This window comes from Corvus cornix, chromosome 1 (assembly GCF_000738735.6).
Source record: "Corvus cornix cornix isolate S_Up_H32 chromosome 1, ASM73873v5, whole genome shotgun sequence".
Lineage (NCBI taxonomy): Eukaryota > Metazoa > Chordata > Aves > Passeriformes > Corvidae > Corvus > Corvus cornix.
This window is the reverse complement of record NC_046332.1, coordinates 114,788,132-114,804,009: the sequence shown is the minus strand read 5'-3', so window position 1 is coordinate 114,804,009 and position 15,878 is coordinate 114,788,132. Positions and strand designations below refer to the sequence as shown.

Genomic DNA, 15,878 nt, shown 5'->3' with positions numbered 1-15,878 from the left:
GAAAGGGCTGTTTTCCATGTATCTGTGGAAGAAATGCCATGTATTTTAACAGGAATGGCAGCAAGACTGATGAGACAGAGAGAAGAGCCAGGGGTGAGCAGAGCAGTGATTCTCTGCCTGGTTTATAGGATTGCAGAATGTTAAGGAGTTAGAAGGGATCTTAAAGACCATCCTGTCCCATCCCTGCCATGGGACCCCTTCCACCAGACCGGGCTGCTCAGGGCTCTGACCTGGCTTTGAACACTGCCAAGGTTGAGGCACCCACAGCCTCCCCGGCCAACCTGTTCCAGTACCTCACCACCCTCACAGTAAAAAAAAAAAAACAACGTTCTCCATGTCATTTATTCATCCGATCTGCCGCAATAATTCCCCATTCCCAAGCCGTCTCCAGCACACCTGGAGTTCGTGTCTCCACCCGTGCAAGGATGCCCGAAGCCGCCCCAAAGGGAAGCGCATGGTGCCGGGCATTCGGGGAAGTGCGGGGGGGTGGAGGAGGAGGAGGAAGAAGATTAAAAAGAGGAAGAAAAGGAGGAGGAGGATGATGAGGAGGAGGAGGAAGAGGAGGATGAGGAGGACGCGAGAAGCGCTCCCGGCCGTGAGGGCCATGAGGGCCGAGGGCCGCCAGGGGGCGCCGCGCGCTCTCGGGATGCGGGGAGCGCGGGGATTGGGTGGGGCCCGCGCGCGCGCGGCGCTGATTGGCTGGCGCGGGCCGGGCCGGGCGCGCGGCGCCGCTTCTTAACGCGCGTCGCGGGGCAGCGGGAGCGCTGAGTGTCGGCGGGGTCGCTGCCACTGTCACTGTCGCGACATGAGCGAGGTGAGCTGGGGCTGAGCGGGGCGGGGGGCACCGGACACGGGGCAGCAGCAGCACCCTCGGAGGGTGAACGTCACCTTCGCCTCTCCGCGGGCGGCTGAGGAGGGAGCGGCGCATCTCGGGCTGGGGACGCGCGGAGGCTCCGGAGGTCCCGGGAGTGGGGGGGGGGTCTCAGCATCTCCTCTTAAGCTCTGATAAACACATCCCCACAGGTGTGTGTGTGCCTGCAGAGCATAAAGCAAGGTGGTATTTTTGCCCTTTGAAGGACCAGGCACGCCGCTGGAGAGTCCTAATTAAAAAACCCCAATAATTTCTTGTTCTACCCAACGCTTTCCTATGCAGAAAGGAGGATTTAGTAAGTTGTGGGAAAGTTGCCTGCTAGAGCTCATGGAAAAAACCGCCCTGTTTGTGTTTGGGTGTTGATGTAAACTTCATAAGTAGTGTCCTGAGAAGGATTACAGTCGAGGGGAAAAAATGTAAATAGTGCCAAACATGTAAGGATCACTTGTACCCTTGTAAATAAATAAGCTGAAATTTTGCACTTGCGGGGTGTTTTGCTTGCTTTTTTTTTTTTTTTTTTTTTTTTCTTTTCTCTCTGCAGTGGAAAAGTTCAAACTAGAATTTTTTTTAGTTAAAAGTACTGTTAGACAGAACGACTCCTTGTTGGTGTAGACCGTCAAATGCTGGGAGGTTCAGCTGAGAGATCCCACGTTCTCTAGTGCAGCTCATTCTGTGGGAATCAGCTGAGGTACCTGTAACTATGCCTTACCCAGCACCTATTTTTGGAGGCTGTTTGTTATAAAACACCTGCTACTCCATTGACAAATGGGATTTTCCTTTTTTAGAAGCAAAATTGAGTGACACCGGATAAGTTGTGACTACTTGCTGTGCAGGTGTTACACTCAGCTGTGGTTTTCCACGAGGTGTAAACCGGAGATGAAGAGCAGGAGCAGCCTGGTCTGTGGTGTGGGGATTTTTGAGGAGCAGCTCACATTTTGGCTTTCAGGTCATGCCAGGTGGGGAGAGGAGAGGAAATCCTCATCACTGCTGCCTGCAGGGATCAGGCAGCCCAGGTGTGATGCACCGGGCTCTCCCTGACCTCTCCTCTGCTGCTGCCTGTATTTCTGTCACCTGACTGGAGTTCGTGCAGTGTGGGTTTGGTTTTTTGTTGCTTTTATTCCCAGCCGCTGTGACTTTCCACCCAGGCTGGCTGAAGTGTGCTGTGAGATGGCAGCAGCACTATTCCACCTTGTAAATTTATCATTTGGGGGAAAATCTTATGGAGAGGAATAATGTTTGGGTGCTGCTGCTGTACCTGCTATAACTACACGAGGCATTCTTGTCACAGCTTTGTGCTGGGTTGTATTTGCTCAGTAATTACCGTTCATAATTTGAATTAGACTGATTGCCTTTTGGATTTAAAGAGACCCAGTGAACATAAAGACCATCCCTGCTACCAGCACAGCGGTTCATTATTCAAAGTGCATTTATTTGTGCCTGACAGAGCTGTATTCCTGGCAAACTCCTGGAGCTGGGAGATGTTCCTCTGGCGCAGAGCTGTTTCCTGTGCCACTGAGCACTGCACTCGGTGTCTTCAGTGCTACTGCCATTCCCCTGGCAAAACTGGGGAGTTTATCGCTTACAGCTCCGGTGAAGTAAAGCCTCCCTGCTGTTCCCTGCTGTTCTGGGCTGTCAGCTCTTCCTCCAAAAGGCAGATGAAAGCAACTACACCACCCCAAACCACCTCACTGCAAAAGATTGTTGTTAAAAATGAGGCAAAAAACCCTGAGCAGAAGGGAAGCTCTTAAAAAACTGTTTGCTGTTGGGGGGGGTCTTGGTGGTTTTCACTTCCAATGCTGTAATCGAAAGATATTTGTATTTTTGGCTTAATCTGCTAAAAAATCTGTGGACAGGGTGATTGAAAAGAGGCTCAATTTGAGCCATCAAAAGATTATCCCACATACAACAGTATTGGGAGGGTGGGAAGGGTTTTTTTTTGTTCTGTTACCAATTGCCTGGATTTGAGCAGCACTGGAAATGTGGTCGCAGAAATCTCTGAAAAGTGCTTTCATCTCCCTGAGTTATTTACTGAGACTTTGCATGAATTCTCATTTTACTGCTTCAAGCAGAATTAACTTCTTCCCTGTTCATGGACAGTGATAAGGGTGATTTATGAGTGTGAGAGTGGTGAGGCACTTCAACAGGTTGCCCAGAGAACCTGTGGCTGCCCCATCCCTGGAAGTGTTCAAGGAGAGGTTGGATGTGGCTCTGAGCAACCTGGAATGGTGGGAGGTGTCCCTGCCCATGGCAGGGGGTGGAACAAGATGATCTTCAAGGTCCCTTCTAACCCAAACCATTCTGTGATTCTGTGATCACCAGTCTCTGGTAGGAAAAGCTGAAAAGGAAGCAGTCGTTCATCGGAGTGTAGTACTTTTCTATTTTCTAGCAGCTAGCTTATATTTTTTCAGGAAGGATAAGGACCTTTTCTACAGAAGAACACTACACTCCTTTCTCTGCAATATTTGTCTGAAAATGTGTTTAATGAGTTCTGTCTGCTGGGCAGAAACCTGGCCCCATAAGTAGTCAGTGGGAATGTGAGCTGTAAGAGTTCACCTGGTGACTTTGCAGATTGTGATTTGTGCTTCCTGCTGCCTGGTTTAGTGGCAGACAGGTCCCTTAGCTGTATGGGAACTCCTTGAGAATGTCAATGTACATTGAAATACATTTTTAGCTCTGAAAATCTGTCCTCAGATAACTGAGGAGCCTTTTCTTTAGGTCTGTAGGTGTTCTCTGTTGTTTTTAATGAGCCTGGAGAGGAGAGCAGTGCTGAAAAATATCAGCTACTGTCAATGAGCAGCCATGAGATGCAGCCTGTCTTCCATTAAAGATCTCCAGTCACACAGGATGAACTGGGGGAAGAGATCTTGGGTAATGAGCCCACAGACCAATGCCAAATCTCTATTCAGAATCAGTAGTTGTACGAGTGAGCCTCTAGACTCACATCTGGCATAAACTCGATTCACCACAGGGAATCCTGTCATCTGATCGGTCATTTAACTATCCTGATATGTTGCAGATGATGATAGGTCGTGGCATTCCCCTGCCATGAGGGTTCACAAGAAGCATTCAATCACACAGACATTTTTATGATGTTCAGTCTTGCCTTCTGTGTGGAATGTTCCTGGATGTCATCAGGAGTCAGGTCTGCGCTTGGGAAGGAGAACACTGAAACAATATGGTCCTGCAGCCCTGGGTGCTGTTCCAGTGGCTCAGGGATGAGGAGTCTCTAGCAGAGATTGCCTTGGATGCATTTATTTCCTTTTGATTTTATAGGATCAGGGTGGTCTTGCTGGTGTAGGGGACAAGCTCAGCTTTAATAGGTGTTATTTAGGTGTCTGACTTTGGGGGAGCCATTTGGGAAATCTCTTTTTGATTGCCTGAGGCACCTGTGATTGACGAACTTGCATTGCAAGAGCCTCGTGCAATGTGAGTGAAGTGCAGCACTGATTGCCAGGGTGCTGATGTGCCCCCCTTAAGTGGTGTGTGCTTTGAGCCAGCAGCTTTTTATGTTTGAGAATCAGCCTAATTACCAGACAGCAGCAAGAATATTCTGGCTTTCCTTTGGAAACAGGTGTCAAGCGATCAGGCACATGAAATTCAAAGAGCTGTTAGGGATCTGACTTGCTTAGTTGGGAAGGTGAAGAGCTGGGGACTTATCTCTGCATAAATGCAGAGTTTTTGGTCAGGCTTTGAAAGCAAAGAACACCGAATCTTGCTTCTGTGAGCTACAACAAGCTCTTTCCCTTTGCCTTAGGTTGGCTTTGGAATCCTGCAGCCACTGCTGTGCTGTGTCCACCTTCAAAGGGATCATGGAGAGTGTTTGTGTGTCCCGTAACTGGGAGGTGCAGGGCATTCCTGGGGGAATGAGCTGTCCTCATGGGTGTGCTCATGCAGACAGCTCTGCTCTGCAGCCTGGAGAGCTGAATCTTTGCTTTGGAACTCAGACCACCCTCGCTGGGAGGTGTCCAAGCAGCCAACTCAGCAAAGGTGGATGCTGACATGGGATAACTCTGGGGTCAAAGGTGCTCTCCTGAAAATGGAGCTTCCCCCCGTGCTTGAGGTGTGTCTGTGAGACACCCATCACCAAGGCAGCCTCTGCTTTCCCAACAGGTGATACACATGGTGGTTTGGGCATGTCCCACAGCAGGCAGACTTCCAGAGGGTGCCCTTTTCCCTCAGGGTTGAGGGAGAACCTGGAACATGTCCCCATCCCTCTGGACAGGTGTATTCAGCAGGAGGCTGTTGGAGGAGGACAGAGAATGTGTGAAATGTTAGGTGTAAGTGGAGGCTTTTGGCTGAAACTGTGGCTGCTTCAGGTGGCTAAATGATAAAACTGGGGTTCTTTCCTGGGTTGTTCTCCTGAATTCCCTTGAAACCATTCCATTGAAATGATATTTAGCATCTTGGAACCACATAAACACAAGTGAGGATTATACAACCATAATCCTGATGGCACTAAATCAAAGAACTGGTGTTTTTAAGGGAAGAACACACCATATTTGTTTAGAGCAGCTCCTGTTCTCTGCTCTGGTGTTTCCAGGCCTGGGGGGTGTCTGAACCAGCCCCTCACGGTAGGGGGGCCCTTCTGGTTGCATTTTTCAGATATTGCCATGACCCCAAGTGTTAATTATTTCCCTCGATGAGGCTCTACCCACAGTAGGCACAAAAACTGTGCAGCTCTAAAAACCACAGCGAGAACATGGCAGAGTGGAGGAGGAAATTCTGCAGCTGTTACAGGATGGGGGTGGGATCGATAAGCACATGAACATCAGTTTTTAATTTTAACTCACATCTATTTATTAGCTGAGTGGTAAATTGCAGCTCAAAAGAGGAGGAAGAAGGGAGAACAATAAGTTTTACATCTGTCACTTTGCCTACTCTTTCCATCAGTGTGGTTTCAGTGGGATCAAGCATCTTCTAAAATAGCACTTAGAAGTGATGTTGGAAATTGATCTTAATTTGATGACACTGGCAGAAGCTCATGGGTTTTCTTCCCATGTATACAATGCCAACATATTCAGGCAACACACTAAAAAAGGACATTTAGCTTTAATAGTATGCTTCAGATATCATGTTTCCTTGTAAAAGACAAACTTGCTCCAACCTTTGTGCTGCAGGACTTGACAATACAATATAATTTCAGGTTGCAAAGGAATATTAGTTTCTAGTCCAATATCTCTAAATTTGTAATGAATTGGCAGGCTTATAGGAGTTGTCATCCAGCAGTTATTACATTATCTAGATCATACTAATGATGAAATGTGGTGTAAAGTAGCAGTTAACTTCAGCAGGAACAGCAGTGGCATTTCTATCAAAGGTTTCTTTTTTTTTTTTTTTTTTTTTTAATTTGAATAAAATATGTGATTTCCAAACTTCCATTTGCTCTTGTCTGTCTCAGTTTTTTGTAGGGAGAGCTTGAAAAATGTGTTTGCATGTTTTGCCTCTTTAACTCTGCTGTGGAAGAGCTTGTAACAGAGTGGGCTTAACATGTGGTATGTAAATCCTGAGACACCCCCTTGGCTGAAGAGGATGGGAGAAAGCAGCAGGGGAGAGGAATACCTTCCTTCAGCCTCTTAGTTGCAACAGAGCCCTAAATTCCCTGAGCCATGTACCACATTCTCTGCAAGGCATGGGATCTTCTCATGAAGATGAAAACCATACATTCCCTCTCTTTCTAAAGAAAGATGTTCTGTTTCTTTAGTTGTTCGGATATTGGGTTTCTAAATAAATAAAAAAGTATGGTAGATATCTGTAAACTAGGTCAAATCATAAATAATCCTTTTAAAACTTTGGTTTATTGAATTAAAACTGGAGGACAATCTCTCTTACAGAAAGAGGTAGAAGACAGACTCTATGCATTTGTCTTATTAGGAAAATAAATGGCAAGCAACTGCAAAGGAAATCAATTGTGAAACATTATAAATGACAGGATTTGGGTCACAGTTGATCTCCATTCTCCATGTCCGCCTCCTCAGAGACCACACTAAGGCTACTTAGAGGTAAATTGGGCAAGTGTCACACAGACCAGGTCTTGGGCTGGTGCTGTCTCATCTCATCAATTCATACCAAGAGGGATAAAGCCTTACAGATGCACTAGCATGAAATTTGGGGGGAGAAGCACAAGTTTAGTCAGAGACAAAATGAAAATTGTCTGCCTACATGACTTGTATATTAGTTTCAGCTGAACTGTCTTTCCTCTTAAAGAGAAAAGTATTGCTTTACAGACACTGAATGTTCTTGCATTATCACCTTAGCCTAGAGTGCATGAAATACGACCTTAACCAGTGCCGTAGCTGACACTGTGAGTGCTGTAACAGTAGACAGAATGATGTTAGGGAGCTCTTTTGTGAAAGATGAAAGTAAGAAACAAAAGGAGAAAGAAGAAAGGAAAAAACCTGCAAAATCTGGTGTCCTTCTGTCTGACCTTGGAGACCTCAGAGATCCGTGGACTGAGACAAAGAGCTGGTGAGAAGGGTGGCACCAGGTAGGAGGGCATCATATCTTGGAAACACAGACTAACACTGCCAGGAAGTCTGCAGGTGTGTATTTAATGTCTTTAACATTGAATTTTAGTGTCCAAATGCCTAACAGAAAGGACTGAGCTGCTTTGTCACCAGCCTTAAGCGGTGTTCCTTGGCTGGCAGTTGTATTCTTCGTGGGTTGTGGGGCCACAGCTGCTGGATGGTGCCAGCAGACCTGGAAAGCTGCAGCAGCAGAACCAGAGAAACCTGAAGTGTGGTCAGGTTATGATGATTTAAACTTGGAAAGGGCGTGCAGGGCTGTGGGAGGTCGTGTTGGATTGCTGCACAGCAGGAGTCTCCTGAAAGTGAAGGAGAGAGATCCATGTGGGGATCCTGGCTGGCTGCACACGCTGGTGGGGATGTAGCTGTAGGGATTTGGGGTACACCTGTTCTGGGAACGATGGAGCACTGGTCAGCAATGCCCAAGCTGTCACCTATTAGGGCTATCCTTGGAAATGGGACAAATCCCTGTCATGCTAAATCAGCTTGACCAGAGTTCGCAGGCTCTTCTGGAGTGAATCAGGGGGTGGAAGAGATCTTAAAAGAAAACTTGGGATGTGCACAGCTTCAAAATCCCTGGGCAGAGTGTTGGGAAGCAGACAGCACCCATTGCTAATATCTGGGCATGATTTGCATCTCCATCTGTCCACTGTGGCCAACAAAATAAGCCTTGCTACCCAGCAGGTGCCATGATCTCAACAGCCTTTTCCTCAAAATGCAAGTGTGTAACTAAGCAGATGAAGCAAAAATTAATACATCTGAGGACATACTTGATTTCTTAGGATTTTGATGATATTAGACATTTTCCTAGTGACACTCAGGACATGAAGGAAGACCAGTGATTTGTGACAATGGTTTTCACAGACATCATAGCATTTCCCCACGAAATGGTTGCCTCACCAGGCAGTAGGGTGAGGTTGGGTTGATCAGGTGAGTATCAGGCTGTAATGCCTAGAGAAATAGGAAAACACGTTTTAAAAGGCTAAAGTCCAAGTTTAGGTGAGAGGTAAAGAGGCAGAAAAATAATCCTCATAAAAATCACAAGTGTGTTCTTCATCTGAATTTTAGTGATTTTCATTGTCTAGCCTTAATGTGTCAAGAAATTGGGTTCTTTTTTTCTCTTGGGGATTTTTCTTTCTCTTTTTCCCTTGGAGGAAATAGGCTTCTCTTTGCAATAACCAGCACTAAATTATTCTTGTATTAAAATACTGAGCACTCTGCACGTTGACTCTTAAGCACGTAATTTTAACTCTAATGGAAATGCTCTGAAGAATGACTTTTATTTGAACTTTTTCTTGTGGTGTTCCATGAGGAAATCTGAATGACGTGGAAATCTGTTTCTTGGAATTCCAAAAGAGTACTTATAAAATGTGAGGTCGAGGAAGGCAGAAGATAAACTGCCAAAAATTAGAAGCATTAAGTTGATGGGAAGGAAGGAGGAGGAAGGATGGCTGGGCGGGCAGATGACATGGGGGGGAAAATGAGCCATGTGGCTTCATGGCTGCTTCACACATATCACTGCTCCAGTCAGAGCTGTCAGATCCACACCCCTGGAAGAGAGCAAACATATTGTGGGCTTGGCACGCTTCAGAGTGCATGTGCCAGCACACATGTGCTGCAGTTTAAGCAGGGCAGCCAAATGCCTAAGGCAGGCCAGCTTGATGCCAATTTTAATTTGCCAGTCAGACTTGGCTAGTTATCACTTCTTTCCTTCAGCATATTTTGCAAGCTACTGGAGAGCACTAACACCCAAACCAAGCTGAATGAGCCTCTCAGGATAGATGACAGGAGATCCTCTCTTTCTCACAGGGCTTTTGTTCTGAGCACCACTTCATATTCCTTGTGTGGATCAAAAGCTTCACGCGCTTCCATCCTGGAATTGGACTTAGGGGATGGATCTGCAGGTGTGGGAACATTGGTGCCAAAGGATTGTCCTTAATATTATGAATTGGAGAGAACCCAAGCTGCAAATACCTGAATTCTAGTAACAGCTTTTGCAGTCATGCCATGTCAGTCTTTAATAGATGTTTTTGTCTGACTGCAGTGTGTCAGGTAGCACAGCTGGATCTAAATCTGTTTTCTGCATGAAACTTCTAAGGAAACTATTTTCTCTGTAATCACGGGATAAATAAGTGAGACTATTACCAAATGCATGACTTTTCTTGTAGGAGCACCTAAGGTCCATTTTTAATGGCATTGCAGGATGTTTTGCCATGTTCATTGTGAATAAGCTGGAAATGTTTAGATGGGTAGTGCTTTTTCTTTGTCTCCATCTGCAAGGCACAAAGTGCAGAATGGAGCCTGGTTCATAATGTGAGACTGAAGACAGAGGGAATGGAAGAGGACTACTTGGAGAAACTTGAAAGTTTTCATTGAACTTGAATTGGGAAACACAGTTCATAGAACCACCAAATGGTTTGGGGTGGAAAGGTCATTAAAGATCTTGTTCCACTCCCTGCCATGGGCAGGGACACCTTCCACTATCCCAGGTTGCTCCAAGCCCCAGTGTCCAACCTGGCCTTGGACACTTCCAGGGATCCAGGGGCAGCCCCAGGTGCTCTGGGCACCCTGTGCCAGGGCCTGCCCAGCCTCCCAGGGAAGGATTTAGTCTTGGGACAGGTAACCTGGTGTGTCTCTGCTGGGGCCAGGGAGCCTGGGAACTCTTACAGCTTTCCTGTGAAAATTGCTTTATCTTCCCTTCTGCTGTTAGCAATGAAATGGATCGCAGCAACAATTTCCCCGAGCAGCTGCAGGGTCCTGGGAGTTTCTGATTTGTGGAAATCCCGATTTTCTGTCCGTCTCTTGGACAGAGGTAGTGACCTGACTTGTCTTCTGCTTGCTACGTGTGAGCTTATTTGCTTGCTATCCCGATTCCTGGCGATCAAGGTGACCTTGTGCCTCACCCTGCCCATTTTCCTTTCACTGTGGCAGGGTTGTTTCTAATCCCTTGGCTGTGGTTTTTCCTCCCAGTGCAAAGAGCTCTGCTCTGAACCACATCCTCCCCCTAACAAAGCAGCTCCCCTAAAGCCCTCAGCAGGTCATTCCTGATCCAGATTGGCACAATGCAGGACAAATCCTCTGCTGAGCGATGCCCCATGTCGAGGGCCGATTCTGGGTCCCCCTGGCAGGGATGTGCCCGTGGCACGGAGCCGGGGATGCCAGGTTTGCATCGCCTGGCTGTGCAGCCCCTGGGCAAGGCTGCCCTGCCAAGGCTGTGGCACACTCGCAGTCCAGTGATTCCCTGCCGCTGGAATGACCCTGGAGAAGTTCATGTCATCCCTGCAGATAGATGGCTGTGGGGCTGCTCCGAGTCACTCCCTGCGACCAGACGGGCTGCCTGGGGTGGGTGGAGCAGCGGAGTAAGTGATGCAGAAACATCCCTGCCACTTGGTCTTGCTCTTGTCTTGAAAATCAAAGGCTTTGCCCGAGGCTGAAGGCAGAAAGTTCCTTTGCATGGTGGCTTGAAACTGCCATAATTAATATTTTTGGAAAATCCTGGCTGGCCCAGTTACTAGAGCAGCCTAACTGACTGTGATAATACCTGTTTACCTCTGAAATATGTAGGGAAACAGCAGGGAAATAAGAACAGATTATTTTTAATTGCACAACTGGAAATAAAAACATGCCAACGCAAAAAAAAAACAGCCACCAGAATTTTTGCAGTCTGGGAAGAAGCAGTCTGTTTTAATAATGATAGCCAATATGATCAGAGATGAAGCAATTTGTCAGCGCAGATTTTTGCTGTGAATAATCCAAGCTGTCCCTTGAAGACAACCTCTAACTCAATTACAGCTGGGTTTAGAGCTCAGCAAATTGCGTTACCCAAAACTTCACAAGGGCTTGGAAGAATGAAATATAAATTTTTTGCTACAACACCACCATCCATATCTGTTATATTATGCATAGGCAGGGACCCTGTAACTGGCTTAGGACACTCTTCCTATTGGGGATGCTGATATTAAAGGATACCCAGGATATTGCCTGAATCCAAATGATGTTTCCAGATCCCTAAGGTTCTCTTGCTCCTAATCAGGTGCCCTGCCTGTATTTCCCACACAGGGGACCAAGGTTTAGAATTTAGGTTGCCCTGGTACAACTGTTTGTGGATCAGAGACATCAACTACACGACTGAAATGACCAACAGAAACAGCTGAAATATGTATTTTTTTTTTTTTTTTAGCTGGATCATTTCAATGATTGTTTTCAACACAGCTCTGCTGAAGGGTTATTTTTAACTTGAATAATTTTAGTGCTCCTATTTTCCGTGTGACCTTGCAAACAATTGTTTCCAAAGAAACGAGGCCTTGGGGATGGGAAGGTGTGGCTGGATTGGGCTCTAATGGGAAGTAGGAGTTCTTAAGGCAGGTTTCCTGCCCAAAAATGCCCTTTCTGAATCTGTAATGTCAGGTCTGGTGCTACCAATAGATAAGAAATAATAGGAGAAAAAAAAGGCTGAGTCCACCGTAAGAACCACAGTTACTTTTTGTTTATGCCATCTAGCTTAATCAATTTTTATGTAATCGAATATTCTTCTTAGGTCACCTTGGAAATGGATAAAGAGGAAACCTCAGCATCACTGGGATATGGGCTGGATCACCCATGTCCAAATGAGAATTGAGGTCATTTTTTGGCAAGGGGTGTGAGAAGGTTTTTTCTGTAGCTGATTTTACTCTCTTTGCCCTTTGCTAAACAAATCCCAACACGCAGTTTAGGGAAATTCCACAGTGCCACACTGAGGTTCCAGTTCCACTCTTAAAAGTAATTCTGCTGAGTTGAAGACAATTACTTGTCCATGTCTGAGTTAGCCCTGTAAATAAACCATGCTGGATCAAATCTTCCATTTCCTGCAGGAAAAAAAAAGGGATTACTTCTTATGGCTGGCATGGTAATTAACAGGATTTGGGAAACACATTTTTGCAGCTGCTTTCAAAATTAACTTCAAAGATTCCATTAATCCCTGCCTCTGAAAAAAAAAAAAAGTGATTACAATGTCTTTGGAGAAATAATGTTTTAATTCAAAATATGCTAATAACCTAAATATTAAGCAAGCTACTGTTTGTGCTAATTATGTTGATTACATTTGGTGTTGGTGTAAATATTCCGTTTAGAACATTATATGGAATCTGAATACAAAATCAGCAGGTTCTCACTGTGCTGATTTATAAATTACAGCCCAGCATCAGCAAAAGTGGGGCACAGCTAAAGTTCTTTTCTATGCTATTAGAATATTTAAAATCAGCACTGTAAGTAGGTTCCATCCCAGACAGTGATTCCCTCAGTCCATTTTCATCAGATGCCTCCTAATTTATCCTCGGAGCTGCCTCCAGCCCTGGGGTCCCGGCACAGGAAGGACGTGGAGCTGCTGGAGAGAGGCCACAGGAGGCACCAGGATGAGCAGAGGGATGGAGCAGCTCTGCTGGGAGGAAAGGCTGCGAGAGCTGGGATTGTTCAGCCTGGAGAGGAGAAGCTTTGGGCTGAGCTCAGTGTGGCCTTGCAGGGCCTGAAGGAGCTGCAGGAAAGCTGGAGAGAGACAATTCCCAAGGGCTGGAGGGCCAGGAGCCAGGGAATGGCTTCCCAGTGCCAGAGGGCAGGGCTGGATGGGAGATTGGGCAGGAATTGTTCCCTGGCAGGGTGGGCAGGCCCTGGCACAGGGTGCCCAGAGCAGCTGGGGCTGCCCCTGGATCCCTGGCAGTGCCCAAGGCCAGGCTGGACATTGGGGCTTGGAGCAGCCTGGGACAGTGGGAGGTGTCCCTGCCCATGGCAGGGGTGGAGCTGGCTTTAAGCTCCCTTCCAGCCCAAGCCATTCCATGCTTCTAAGTGTGCTCAGTGCTGAAGGGCCTCCTGCTGTCTGTGTGCGCTCAGAAATTCCTGTTCTGAGGATTTACGTCAAGCCAGAAGTTCTGTCTGGACAAAAGTGAACAAATCACGTGTCTTAAACTGAAGCAAATGCCCTAAGCCTGTGAGCAACCCTTTGATTAAGGCACTCTGTGTGCATTTTGTGTTGACAGGTAAATAAAAATATGTGTTTCACATGGGCAGTGACCACACTGCAAACAACACCGTTTGTAGTTATCAGAAACTTGTCAATTTTGGACAGATAATTCTGTGGTTTCCAGGATGACAATGGGCATTCATGTGCATGACCATGTGCCTTCAGTGACTAAAAAAGTCACAAAAACCCGTTGTCCCTCTGTCAGCTTTTAGCCACTGCAGTTTGAGTCCCATTGGCTCATCTCAGCCCACCTGTGTAGTTCTAATTTATTAAAATAGCTATAGGAAAGCCTTAATAAAATTAGGGACAATCCGGAGCCAGTCAAGTAGAAAACTGTCTGACCCAGGAGGATAATTACAGGAATTGTCGAAGTGCCAGGGATCATTTAGCTTTGACAGCCAGAATGGAAAGATGGATTCTGGTGCTCTTCCTCTGGCAGCATTGTGCTGCCCTGGCAATACAGAACAGACAGAAAACTGGCTGTGGAGAACTCCCTCGGAGTAGAGGAGCATGCAGGGAGGAGGGGATATGTGGGTGAAGAAGTGTAAGTTGATAAATAATTTTTGTTTCTGTCAGGTTGCTCAAGAAATGCAGTCTGCGATTTCTCACAAAGTAAGACAGCAGTAACAGACATGTTACCAGATTTATCCGTCATTCCAACAAACTCCTGGCTAGATCTTCTGTACCTGGTGCAGTTCCCTTAAATGAGGCCTTTGAAGGACACTTTCATCTCATAAATATTCAGTACCACATCTATGAAGATGTGGTGGAGGAGTGGAGGAGCTTGTAAAGGAGGCACAAGTAGACGAGTGAGGAAGGTTTATTTGTGTCGTTTCTTGTGCAATTTTCATTCCTTTATCCAAGCTTCTGTCTGGGGTTCTTCAGCTCTGTCTGCAGATGTTCTTCAGGTGACTGATGTGAGTGAACCTGTACGTCACAAAGTTGGTTTGGGATTTGCCATCTGTGCTGCAGACCAGTTTGGAGAAGAAATAATTAGAAGGAAATGAGTGAAATGATAGAAGTTGTGGCTGGCTCTCCAGCAGTGCACTTTATCTCTCCCAGCTGTTCATTTCCATGCTTTCTGATACATAATTCCGAAAAATACAGTGGTGCTAAAATTCCAGTCCCATTACTTAGAGGCCCTTGCAGCTTCAGCAAACAAAAAGCTTTTTATCACAGCAACATCGCTTTTCCTGCTCTTTTTATTTTAAGCATTGTCATTTATTTTGTCCATTTTTTAAACCAAATTATTACTGTGTTGTGGCTAAGAGAAATGTTTTTCACACATCAGCATGTGAAATGCTGAGTGCCATAGTTTCAAGTTAGTACATGACGTCAGAAAGAGGTAGTGACACAGAAATCTCCAGTAAAGGAGAACTTAACCTAAATAATCCTATTGAAATCCCAAGTTCTGCAGAGTGGACCCACTCATCCCAGGTCATAGCTGCTTGGTTCTTGCCCCTGCTTAAATTTTGGATCTTCATTTAGATTCTGATGTATCTCCTGATCATTCTGCTGTGATTAGGAAGCTTTCTTTGCTCGGAAAACATCACGAGTCCCTAAGCAGATATTTTCAGCGACAATTTTATTTGCAGAAAGATCATAAACTTCATAAATCTTTGAAATGTATTTTTTCAGTACTTTTTTTTCACGTTAAGGCTGAAACAGCTGAGGTTTTTTTTTAATTAAAGCAGAAGACTATAAAAAAAATAAGGTCCTTATGAAATAGTTGTGTTTGACTCAATTTCTTAGAGGGAAATCTTTGTATGGAGAAGGGGTGGTGGTGCAGAGGGAAGGCTTGCTTGGCACCGTGCTGGCAGAGCCACAGCTTTTTTTGTGTTGCTTAGTACCAATGTGTGTTTCCTCCTGTCACATCTTAGCATAGCAAAACAAAGCAAAAATTCCCTGCTGTCCTTCTTGCCAATACAGAACATCCTAATAACATTTCATATGTGTCGCCCCTGTCAGTCTACGCTGACTTTTGCTGCTGCTCACTTTACAGAAACTTTCCACCTGTTTCTATTCTTTTAATTCCGCTCTTGGATCTTTTTTTCCCCCATTCTTTTATGTAGAAACACATCCTGTTGAAAATCTGCAGCCACTGCTTTCCTGGGGTACAGCTCTGTGTACCTTATTGACCCTGCACTGAGGCAAAGCATCAGGATGATGTTATTATCTGTAAGAGCCCATTTTTCAGAACGTTGTGGCAGTTTCATGTCCCTGATCTTGGACTTTCTGTGGCTCACTATAAAACAAGCAACCCTTCTGCCCCCAAAAATTCTGTAATCAACACCTGGCTGCAATCCCTAACACTGAGGTGCTAATTAAAAACGTAGCTGAAAAGGTCAGGCTATTTCAAGACAAGAACAGAATGTAAGATTAAAGGCAAAAATTAGGCTTGGGGGTGCAACAGGGCCTAGAAGAATGAGTAGAAAAGCTGCTGCAGTAATTTAACATTCTTCTTGAAATGTCCTCCTGGCTGCAAGTTCACTTT

At 45.7% G+C, this 15,878-nt stretch overlaps 1 protein-coding gene across 1 annotated transcript in view; it reads left to right on the top strand.

Annotated features, from left to right (window-relative positions):
* Window positions 1-710: 710 nt before the first annotated feature.
* PCP4 (Purkinje cell protein 4) overlaps window positions 711-15,878 on the top strand; it is a 48,861-nt gene continuing 33,693 nt past the window's right edge. Inside the window, exon 1 of the mRNA XM_039553274.1 lies at window positions 711-814. Within this exon, the coding sequence (XP_039409208.1) occupies window positions 806-814 (9 nt within the window). The 5' untranslated portion in view covers window positions 711-805. The remainder of the gene's footprint in view (window positions 815-15,878) is intronic.